The following is a 12,755-nucleotide window of genomic DNA, read 5'->3' on the forward strand; positions in this document are numbered from 1 at the left end:
TCGTCACCTGGCCATCACATCTTCAACATTTGTCATCTATTTTTGGGGTGTTTCCCGAAATTTGAGACCACATGTGTCTTGTATTAAATTACTCGTCTGAGCGTCATCTACGTCGCTTCCGGAGTATTTAAACGTTACTGAGAATTACCCTGTGTAATCTGATTTAAATTAGTTGGCATCTGAGGTTGAAAGTCCAAAGCAGCGACGGTGTTGCCAAAAGTATTGTGTGCAGGCAGGGGCCGCAGCTCTACCTGGCGATAGAAAATCGGTTTAATGTCTATCTCCCACACAAATCACGTAAAAAATAAATTCGAGTGTAGTGTAAGATCTTTATACTGCTCTTAATTTTAATTCAAGCCATTTTCTTTTTAAAAGGGTTCAATGTCATCGGCCCGAAAACAGTTCATACTTATTACTTCATATCTCCAAAACTACTGAAGTAATTGAAATTCTTTTTTATTTTTCGTTGATTACCAAAGTATCTCGTTCGGTAACAGATGCTTTCAGACTGTTGTATCGTATATATATATATATATATATATAAGGTTCGGAAAACGGTAGTTTTTGCAATTGTTTCGTTATATGACTCGTCAGAAGTATGTTTAAAGTCTCTGCCTCTTACAAAAATCACATTCGGTACTGATTTCTGTAGGGTGTCGCCATTGCTTCTCTTTCGCCTACCAGACGATACACCAATGTCCTTCCTTCTGGAGCGCCTCTCGCGAAGCTTTGCGCAGCAGAAGCGTCGAGACAGTGGGAGCCACGACGCTAGGCTGCCATTTGTGTATTGGTGTTGGCAGCGGTCCAGCAAGCTAGCCGTAAAATGCCAGCTACTGTAAACCAACAATAGCTACGTGGAATTACGGCAGCTGCTTTATTTACTGATACGACCACAACTTCCCTTCCCGCCATAATATGCAACAACGCTTTAAGATTCGTTTGCAGTGCGAAACCGACTATCAGTGGCACGAAGGCGTCGCGTGTTGAGTATCAGCTGGCAACACAGACGCCGACCACTGCCATTCGTCAATCGCAGACTTCTTTATTATTCGAGACTTATTTATTATTCGAGATTCAACGCCCGAGAAAGAGCAGAATAGGAACGTTAAGTGGTGTTATAGAGGTATAGTGGATTGATAAATGATGTGGTCGTACACAGAATCCACGAGGAACGAAATATGTGAAAAATATTATCTAGTAGACGAGTCTGTATGATAGGAGATCTCTTAAGGCAACACTGTAAAACTCGCACGCTACTAGAGGGAGCCGTGGAAGGCAAAATTGTAGGGCGCAAGAGAAAACGGAGTATAATCAATACTGGAGGGTAGTCCGAGTTTAGAATATCAACTCGAAAACAAGGATACAAAATTACGCAATGATTTTTTTGTTTCTTAAGCCATTTGAATTAGCCTGGCACAGCTGCGCCATTTCTCCTGTTGCGGATTACTGCACGATACTCCACTGTATCAATCGGTTGTATTGGCATCTTTAGCGGTGTGTGGAGTTCAGCGCGTACACCACGACTGCAGACGTTTACCTGGAAATACAGATGTTATAAATGAAACTTCCGACTACCCCTCGTAATTGGGTAATTTGTCTTAAGTGCTTCACTGAAGCGCTAGAGGTTGGTACAGCAGAGGAAATCGTGAGGGACCGCCTACATCTACATCATTACTCTGCAATTCACATTTAAGTGCTTGGCAGAGGGTTCGTCGAACCACAATCATACGATATCTCTACCGTCCCACTGCCGAACAGCGCGCGGGAAAAACGAACACCTAAACCTTTCTGTTCGAGCTCACACTCCTTTACAGAGTGAAAATGTCATTTTGATGCAATCCAGTGTCTGCCAATAAGATGGTAAGGGAGATGGTGTCGCGGATAAACATAGTATTGCGAGCTTCGTTGAGTAACAGAAGTGGGGTAGTCGGGAGTTTGGTAGGAGCAGTGCGAGGCTGGTGAGTGCTCACCTCGAGGATGGCGTGAGGCTCGGCGTACGCGTGCAGGGCGGCCTTGCGCAGCACGACCTTGCCGATGGTGCGCAGGCGCAGGCGCTGCAGCAGCCGCACGCCGGACAGCGCGCCCGCCAGCACGTGCAGCTCGCGCGGCCCCGACACCGACACCACCGACACCGACGAGCCCGCCGGCAGCGCGCCCGCGCCCAGCTGCACCACCTGCCGCACCCACACACTCACTTCTACTCTGAGCCTGCGCACCAGCAGTCAACTATCGCCCGGGACACTGCTTCTCAGCCTGGCCCTAATTACCCCCCCCCCCCCTAATGCAGGCATAACAACTGTCTTACCTACTGCACGTTTTTGATCTCTTTTAGTAGTAAAATTTTATAACCGTCCACCAGTTCCACTGTAATGTTGATTTGTGAAGTAGGAAAGTCAGTTTACCTCTTAAGCGGGGTGGGACGTCAAACGGAACAACTTGGAGCAGGAGAGACACCACAGGAATTTATAATTTCCACTGTCTATAGTTTTAAAAATAAATTCATAAAACTTTGTCAGAATGACCAGAAATGATTCAGGATTTACACTTATAGTGGTGAAAGTTCAAAAATATAAAAAAATAATTATTTTTTTTACATTTGCATTTCAACTTTTTTTCACTTACCATTGGTTGCATTTGTTGCTATAGGTACACTTTTCTTCATAAGTAAAGGAAATTCTTCGATGAAATTTGCACAGCACACAAACCATACTTACAGGTGTATGAAACAGTAGAATTTTCCAAATTTATTAAAAACTGTGGTAAAAATTGAGATAATTAACTATAAAATTTGAGTTTTTTCTAAACATGAAGTTTAAAATGTAACAGGACATTCATTTTTTCGTAAATTAAATAATTTCTAGAGTTTCATACACCTGTAAGTATGGTTTGTATGCTGTGCAAAATTCACCGAAGAATCTCTCGTACTTATGAAGAAACGTGTACCTATAGCAACAAACTCAGCCAATGGAAGTGAAAAAATGATGAACTTTGACATGTAAAAAAAATTTATTTGTTATTTTTTTGAACTTCCACTGCTATGATTGTGAATCCTGAATCATTCCTGGTCATGCTGACAGAGTTTTATGAATTTATTCGTTAAAGTATAGACAGTGGAAATTAAAATGTCCTGTGCTGTCTCCCCTGCTCCAAGACGGCCCGTTTGACGTCCTACCCCCTTAAAATTTGTAAAGCAGAATTACAGCATTTTAAAGCATACATGTCTAATAGTAATCACGTACCAAATACTTTACATTGGAATTTTATGAAGATGTAATGAAAATATCCTTGAGACCCCTGTCTCCTACCGCCCACCATGAAAGCTGGATCGCCCACTAGCAAGCCTCAACACCGTCTTTCTCATATAATCCACCCACTGCACACTTATTTTCCACTCTGTACCATGCATCTGGTACAGTAAACCTAATAAATGTACGCCACATATGCATAAATATCTCATGAAAATGGCTTCTCAGTGTTGTAGGAATTCTCACAATAATCCATAAATTGATTCATTATTCACATCGTAACAATAAACTAAATGGCAGCATTAGACCACAGTAACTCTGTAATGGCTACTTCACTTCTGTAGGGCCAACACATTATTATTAGTGGTAGTGGTCAACACAACCATTCACAGCCTCATGTCTTCCAATTTCTGCCAATTCAGAAGTAACGACTCCACCAGTCAAGTGATTTACCCACAGTAAGCCTCAGGTATAACACACACATTTTAATTTGGTTTATTTTAAATGGGGGTGTACGATACGGGTGAATCAAGTGGCCTAGGGAGGAGAGTGGAGCACAGGAGGCATGTTTTGTAACAACTGTCTATCCTCAAGGTGGATGGCTAACTTTCTCTAGCCTCCCGGGGTAGCCAAGCGGCCATAGGCGCCTTGCCATGGTCCGCGCGGCTCCCCCCGTCGGAGGTTCGAGTCCTCCCTCGTGCATGGGTATGTGTATTGTCCTTAGTGTAAATTAGTTTAAGTTACCTTAAGTAGTGTGTAGGCCTAGGGACCGATGACTTCAGCAGTATGGTCCCAAAGGAACTTACCACAAATTTCTAAATTGCTAACTTTATTATCTGAGAAAGGGTTGGAGGTTACACTCGACACGCTCTGTGAGTTCCTTTATCATTGTACAAAAAAGGTTGCTAGAAACAAACAGTACAAATTCTCTCACTGATTCATTAAAAAACCTACAAAAACTAAATATCACTTATCTTTCGTCATTTTGAAACTGAAACTGATCAAAACAATTTTTTGCATTCTAAAGTTTAGTTAGGCGCTAATGGTGGTGGGAAGAGGGATACTAGCTAATATTTGATTTTGGGGTAATGCTTTCGGAAAGGTTGGGAAAGAATGGTAGAGGACATGGGTCGGGGACCTTTTAGCAGCCGCAGGCCGCATTACAAGAACTGTACATTTGTAGGCCACATGTGTTTACAACTTGGTATTTTTAAGCTTCTGAATTATGTCCTAGCAACGTGTGACGTTCCATGCAGCGTGGGCAAAGCAGGTCATCAGACAATTGATAATCGGCTGCGTCCTTTTCATACGAACCACACGTCTTACGTTTGAGACGAATAAGGGTGATTTGAACTGCGAGTCCAGAGCGCTAAGCATAGCTCTGTGGACTGAGGTCGTCCCATTAATTTCTGCGTAGTTAAGCCTACAAAGTGCATCTGGCGTAAAATGACTGTATTAGCGAAAACAACAAAAAGAATAGGCTGGACTTACCGAAGAGCTACGGTAGTGAAGGCACTGAATGGTGCCAAGTTGATTTATTTGCGGACGAAGGTAAATTCACCGTATTATATCAAATGGTATGGCCAGTTGGAGACGCAAGAACGACAATGACGAATTGAAGGGAAACCTCTAGCGTATCAGTGTAAAGCACGGACGTGGGGTGATAGGTGTGGGATGGGGGCAGGTCGGGTGAAATATTTATTGGCGGCACTCACTGAAGGCGCTTCTCATATCATTTTAAAAGTGAGTTTGCACAAAATGGTTGGAAAAAGCGTTTAAGATCTAAGACAACGACCAGCAAAATAAGGCGCACGAACTTTACCAGTCGAGGTTTTTTTTAATTGTGTTAAAATATTTCCATACTCTCACAATCGTACTTACAACGTTACTGCAGATTTATGCCAAATCCTGAGCAGAAGCTAGGAACCAAAGAGGAGGCCTAAAGAAGAATGGGTTAGTGCCCAACTCGAAGTCTCCAAGATAATCACGAGTAACTCGAAAAGCTGTGTACAAGAAAAAAAGATATTAACAAGCATTTTTATTTTTACGAATTGGGATGTCGGTTTGTTCATTGCGAGATGGCCGAATATTAAAGTAGCGCCGATTTATGGTATCTTATATTTGTATTTGCTCATATCTTTATTTTCAATTATTATTTATGATTGTCATGGGTAGAGTATACAGAAGTTATCATAAAACCATTCAAACACTGTTTTATTCTTCCACGTGCGATAAATGAAAAGATATCTCGATGTGCGGGTAATCGATTATTAAAATGAGACGCAAAGTTCAGTATCTTAAAATGTATATATTTTCAAACAACTAACTTACGTTTTGCGTACTTCAGAAATTACATCTATGATAATTGTTTCAGTTTTATACAAAATAATCTTCAACAGCAGTGAGTTAATTACTATTATTCTGAAGACTGTCGCGGTGTAGTGCAGACAATGTTATTATCACAGCTATTGCTGCTGTTCATGTCCAAGCTATAGCATTATTTTACTTCTTGTTTACTGTAGCAAATAACAGTCAACAATGGTTGAACTTCTACTTCATTCGTTTGTGACAAAACTGCTTAAATTTTGTCAGACGTCCTGTTTTTTTATTGGTTGAGAGCGGTCGACCGCAGCACGTACGAGGAAGTCAGTGGCCTTATTGTTTCCGGTTCACCGCTGTGTACATGTTAACGTCGTAGGTAGCTAAAGAAAGTAATTGGGATAAATCGTGGTCTTTGCTGGAAACGATTGGTGGACATTTCTTCCGCGTCGCTGCTACGGGCAGCAAGAAGTAGTGCAACGTAGCGGTTCTGGAACCTGCTGCAGTAACGGTTAGTGGCTGGCGCAGTTCTCAGAACTCCTCCCTCACTAGCTGTGGTGAAAGCTTTTGTAACTGACTCCCTTTCAATCAGATTAGATTGTTTTCGGCCGCCGCTTGTAATAAAATATGTCACACATCGAAAGTAGATGGGGAGACTGGGTCATCCTGCGGTAGCCTCGACGTTCTTCGAGATCAGTGACACTCCTCATGCCCAAGAATCTTGAAAGTTGAAATAAAACAAAGTTAGCTATATTGCTAGCTATACTGGGAGTTAACTTTAATTCCACGGTAGACCAGTCACCGAGTATTGGAGACTTGTGCACTATGCATCGAGTGCCACATGTCTCAAGATTACAGAGGACAACAAGAGATGATGTGACCTACTGCTGCAATGGAAACACGCGTTTCATGGTGCAGTAACACTGATCAATGTAACAGTTCATTTACTCAATGATTGGTTAGTCACAGTCCGAAATAAATTGCGAGAATTACGCTCGTAAGTGTAATTTACCTCTTACAGAGTACTGAGAGAGCTCAGCTATTGGTTAATAAAGCACAAATACAACTAAATTTACGATACTGTGACGATTAACTGTCCATCCACTACACGTTTCTATAGTCACCTCTTCAGCACCTGACTGAGCACTTTGTTCTTTCCATCTTGGATTATGTTAGCAGCACACACATGCAGTGTTTTACAGCAATCGCCTGCATCCCATAAAGTTGTCCTGCAGGCCATTCAGTTCATAAGCATTACGCGATTTTTACGCAGGTCAGTGTGTAACAGAGTGAGTCTTCCACTATTGTCTTATTAGGTTACTTTTTCTCGGGAAATTTCGTTAGACCCTTTTGTTTAGATAATTATCACAATGCAGAAATCACAATACAGGAAGTAATATGAAAATTTGTAATTCAACACGCTTCAGTTTTCTGAAGTGGTATGATTGGAAGTTGAGTTTCCAGAAAAGAAATATTCCGCTAGTCGTTATTCAATGTAAATCCCTGGAATAACCCAGTTTCTTCTCTTTAAAATCAATTGTAGCAGTACATCTACACCTACATGGATACTCTGCAAATCATATTTACGTGCCTGGCAGAGGGTTAATCGAACCACCTTCACAGTTCTCTATTTTTACAGTCTCGTATAGCGCGCGGGAAGAATGAACACCTATATCTTTCCGTACGAGCTCTGATTTCCCTTATTTTATCTTTGCGATCGTTTCTCCCTATGTAAGTCAGTGTCAACAAAATATTTTCGCATTCGGAGGAGAAAGTTGGTGATTGGAATTTCGTGGGAAGATTCCGTCGCAACGAAAACTGTATCATTTCTGTGACACTCTCTCCCATATTTCGCGATAATACAAAACGTGTAGCCTTTCGTTGAACTTTTTCGATGTACTCTGTCAGTCCTGTCTGGTAAGTATCCCACACTGCGCAACAGTATTCTAAAAGAGGACGGACAAGCGTATTGTAGGCAGTGTCCTTAGTAGGTCTGTTACATTTTCTAAGTGTCCTGCCAATGAAACACAGTCTTTGGTTAGCCTTCCCCACAACATTTTGTATGTGTTCCTTCCAATTTAAATTGTTCGTAATTGTTATTCCTAGGTATTTAGCTGAATTTACGGCTTTTAGATTAGACTGATTTATCGCGTAACCGAAGTTTCACGCGTCCTTTTTAGCACTCATGTGGATGACCTCACTTTTCCTTATTTAAGATCATGGGAACGGTAAATGTAGCTGACCCGAGAAGTTTCGTGATTTTTTAGAATGCGAGTTTTCCGATTAGGGTTATGTTACTTCAGTAGTCCCAAAAACTTAAACAGTTTCTACTTTAAGTATGTTGTCGTACCGTACGACATGTCTTACCGTTGTAGTGTCAGTACTCGAATATTTCTTTTTTTTTAATTTTTCAAGGTTTGCTACTGTTGTAACTCAGAATTTTAAACATATTTTAAATGAACGAATATGGGAGAAGCCATTATGTTTGCTCTGAGTCGTACTTCGATACAATACGTAGCTTATAGCAGTTTTTTGCGCGCATCATCGCAACATATTACCGATACAGTGTTAATATTACCGTGTTTAGCAAGCAACGTAGGAAACTGGTGGAGCTATGACTACGATAGATTTGCTTCCCACCCCGCTGTGGCCGGTGCCGTAGCAACACAGAGAGGACTGGCTGGATGGGAGCTGCGAGAGGTTTCCACATGAGCCGCAACCTGCGGCCTGCAACACAAAGGCCCGCACACACCTGCGACCGGTTTCTGCCGCTGGGGTAGCCGGCGCCGTGGCTCCGGCCGGCTCTCCACCCCAGCCACGTCAGACGAGAGTAGTGAAGCACAGCTGCAGACCCCAGTAGTTACCATAGCTATAAAGAACGCTTCCAAGTCATTCGGTGCACCGGGTGTCTCAAACCGAAGTTATACAGACGGTGGCAGAGGTAATGAACTAATGGTCGATAATATATATTTCAATCAGCACGGTGTCTTGAATGAGCAGCATGTGTGAGGCACGTGTCTGTAAATGGCTTATGTTTCATAACAAATGCCTGCCACACTGACTGGTGATGGTATACACAATCGCCCCTGAAGTTTCTACGGTGGAGTTTAATACTGTTTACAGTTTTGTAGATGGATACCAGCCAGAGTACTCATAAACATCGGTTCAATGTGTGATGCAAGCAGCATGTTGACACGATCCTAAATTACAGAAATGACCGTCCTGGAAACTTACAAGTCTGGACAAATATTTGTACGCACAGTAGAATTTGAGACAGATTTTACTGGAGGTATACGGAAACATTAATTAATGAACACTCGCAACTTGGCTGTGAAAGGAACACTACAAGGTGAACATTAAATGTAGCATTGGTGGGCAGCAAATTTCATAAAAAATGTATTCAAGGAATGGGTACAAGTGACTTTGAATTGAGACCTCACTTCTGTCAATGGGCTGTATTGTAGTAGATCCTGTGTGAACGGCGGTCGTCACTTTTCACTTCTGTTAATGAGCTTCCGTTGTTACTTATTCAGTGCTATGCGTTTTGATAACTCGTGCTGGGATCTTCTTCAGGATTTCACTTGTGTCATGCCTGATGTTCAGCCACCCAGGGACACCAGTGGAATCCTGAAGAAGATCCCTCCGAAGGGATCGAAATGTCAAGCACTGAAGAAGCTTGAACAGAGATGTGACGTGGCCTAAGGACTCAGAAGATGCTACCACTAATGACAACGGTCACGAAATCCTTCAGATTTACACGAAACTCATTTTAGCATCCTCTATCACGTGACATTTAAGCCTCCACAACTGCCTAAGTGGACAAGTATCACACTACAGATCCTAAAGATCAGGTTTGAATCCCCATCCTGTACTATAATCTTTGTATATCTACTACAGTTCCTCCCAACTCTGGCAACCATTTAAATGTGTAAAAAGTGCCGAGTTGCACCGTAACTCGTATTCCAACTTAAACTTTCAAAAGAACACAAAACGGAATACAAGCTACAATAAGATGGCATCTATGGTGTTCAAACGAGCCTGCGCACTAAGGCCAGTTTTATTTTTTCTATAAATAAATCGTCGTTACTACGAGTGTATACACCGTCTGCCTACTTACGAGCCACATACAAAGCAGGATGCGCTGAAAAATTGAGCTGAGGTGGCCCTGCGAGTACGTGGATGGTCTGGTGTTTCACTGTAGCATGACTTATCCACCACACATCGCCGCGTTGGGCATTCACCTCAGAAGCGTGTGCAAGTGTGAAAACCCACCGCTCTCCCGGTGGTTGGCGATAACTGCGTCAATAGACCATTCGCCTTATACAACTAGCACAGAAACGTCTTCAGTTTGTAGCCTCTCGCTCTCGTTTCTGTCCTGAATGGAGTCACTGATCCTGATTTAGAATGATTTTGAAATATGTTTTATATCGGTACTTGTTGCTGGTTCTGTCCACGCTCACACAAATCGCGTGAAAGTAGCAGATTCGGTCAGCCTCCCTGGCTGCAATGTTTTCTGCTACCGACGAGACTGCATGCCCAGTTATGTGGATTAGTCCAGAGGCAACTAACTGGTGTTACAAATAGTAATTCCTCTCCATTCCGAGACCGTTAGTTTTCATGCTAATTTACCCTTCAAACGTTAGCTGAAAACAGTGTAATTGTACATGCAAAAATCTAAATGGTTTCACACACACAAACACTCACGCGAACAAACACACACACACACACACACACACACACACACACACACACACATTTCGCGTTATGTTCCTAATATGTTATCTCTTCATGGTTTCGTAGCTAAATTTGTAGGGAGTAAGTAGAATAAATTTGGGTCAGTGGCAGCACGCAACAGGGAGAATAGAGTGAAACGCGAGACGGGCGGCGGAAGCGCGCTGAGGTCACGGCGCGGCTCCCACGCGCACGCGACGGTCTTTTTACGCCGCCTCCAGGCCGCACGCCGCCCGCGCTGATTACAGCCGCCGCTCCGACAACCACCAAAATCTACACACGGCTGCTCCAGCTGGCCTGTCGATTTCACACTTCCCTGTAATTCGTGGGCGGCGACATCCTGTAGGCTTAAGTTAACGCACTTGAATTAGCTCACAGCGTGCTCACCAGTCATTCTTGTTTACACTGCGCTTAAGTAATAACTTATCGATAACAATCGTCAATGAAATCAGCTAAATGGTCGGTCGAGTCAAGACGATATACCCTTCTGAAGACGCACATGACACGTGCATTGTATCAATTATTTAGGTTTTTTTGTCGGTTTGTAACTTGGCTTCGTCTCTCATGAACGATATTTTGCGAATGCCTACCAGCGTTTTAATGGTTCAAGTAATAAAGTACTGCGGCCAAGATTTTCATGTGTAGCACGACCCGTTTCAGGTATATATTCCCAACTTCAACAGATGTGAGAGATTACGTCACTATTGGATGTGACGCCACCTTGATCATTTTAAGGTTTTGTACCTCCATTACACAGAAATGCATACTCACGCAATATAGCATTCATATTATTTACGTTACCTTATAACTTTTCACGACGTAACGTACATCTTGTACTAGTACAAAGATGTACTATGTTACGATTTAACGCAAAAAGTGTGAATGGTGTGTGTTGCCTGTGTATGAGTTTCTGCGTGACAGAGGCACAAAACCTTAAAACCACAAATATACGACAGCAGGGAAAGAAATTATTACTTAAATCGAATAATTATTTGTTTAGTCAGTGTGGGTACACACCTGAGATGCTCAGCCAACTGCAGTGACAGACATTTGAGAAGGCGTTGTTAATCACTGAAAGGCTCGTAGTAATTTCCGGGGATACACCATTTTTATCTCATGCGATTGGCTCAATGGGAAATGAAAAATTCCAACGTATACAGAAAATTGCAGTTTTTATTCCCAAGATTCATATCCGAATGGAACTTGAGTGCGAGGATAGAGCATGAACTATACCGGTACTGGTGCAGCCTTCCCCTATACACTTCACATTCACTTGCAGAATAGAAACATGCCAATAACACCCCCACGGCCGATTCTTTAAATAATCGAATTCTCAAGCATAAAGTTTGTTGCAAGTCGAAAAGTGCTCAATTCTCAGATACTGGATGAGTGTAGACTGCGTAATTTTCACGCTGTGCGTTAGGCCGCCTCAAGACGTATACACAGTTTCTAACATTAATACCTGCCTTATTTTGCTAAACCTTTGACGTCAGATTATACCTCTGAATAAGGAGATTATGATAACGTTTTCAATTTTTAAATTCGGTCAGTAATTAATGAAATTCTTAAAATCAAATTTTTATTGCATAGAGACTGGTAGATAAGCAACACGCAACTGGGACCGAGCATCGGATTAGTTAGTTAGTAATACAGATGGTTGGAAGTACATAAAAAACGTGTAGGTTCATTGTTTGCGTTTAGGAAACTAAGGTTGTTGGGTACAGTGATGCGTATGGAGAAGGTGAATCGCTTAGCTTCGTTGATGACTTACGTCAGGTCGATGACAACGGATTGTTTTATCGGTTATTATGCTGCGAAAAAAAAAAAACAGTTTTTAGCTTTCTGCGACAGTGAGAAGATCTGTGTACTATGGAGGAAACTCTTTCATTGATAGAGCTGTCCCTACTTCTCGAGGATTATTTTGGCTACTTCATCATGCCTTTACAAGTATTCGGTGAATATCAAAATTTTACGTCCAACAGGCAAGCGCGTTAATCCGCCGCTTCCAGGATTCAAGGTTTGGAGTCCGTCCGTGATCAAGTTCGTCTCGCGGATTACCGACGTGGGCTGGTGAGCCGGCCAGCCTGGATCTCGTTTTTAGGCGGTTTTTCACACCCATCTAGGTAAATTCCGGGCTGGTACTCCCTTTCCGCCACAATTACACAGTACGCAAACATTTAGAAAACTTTCTCTCCCTGTAACATGGATTTTACTTTGGACACAGTCAGATGGAGTATTGTATGCGAATTCCGCCCCGGGAGAGTGTTGGCGTCAGGAAGGGCATCCGGTCACAAACTTTGCCACAGCCCAGTAACATATCGAACCCGTAGAGAAACGAGAGAAAAAAGAAATACGGGTTTTACGTCCAGACGTAATGTGTTATATGGCCTCTTCCTAATACCCACGCTGGGTACAGATGCCATCTGTTCCTCTCTCCTTTAGGACCTGCTTTTAGTGATT

General features: G+C 42.4%; 2 protein-coding genes across 2 annotated transcripts in view; one reads left to right on the plus strand and one right to left on the minus strand.

The window, feature by feature from the left end:
- LOC126267346 (E3 ubiquitin-protein ligase MYCBP2) overlaps positions 1–12,755 on the plus strand; it is a 1,244,949-nt gene that overhangs the window by 826,393 nt on the left and 405,801 nt on the right. The window lies entirely within an intron of this gene.
- Positions 1–12,755, minus strand: part of LOC126267347 (uncharacterized) — a 68,808-nt gene that overhangs the window by 13,111 nt on the left and 42,942 nt on the right. The window contains exon 2 of the mRNA XM_049972470.1: positions 1,971–2,174. Within this exon, the coding sequence (XP_049828427.1) occupies positions 1,971–2,174 (204 nt within the window). The remainder of the gene's footprint in view (positions 1–1,970; positions 2,175–12,755) is intronic.

This window comes from Schistocerca gregaria, chromosome 4, assembly GCF_023897955.1.
Source record: "Schistocerca gregaria isolate iqSchGreg1 chromosome 4, iqSchGreg1.2, whole genome shotgun sequence".
Classification (NCBI taxonomy): domain Eukaryota; kingdom Metazoa; phylum Arthropoda; class Insecta; order Orthoptera; family Acrididae; genus Schistocerca; species Schistocerca gregaria.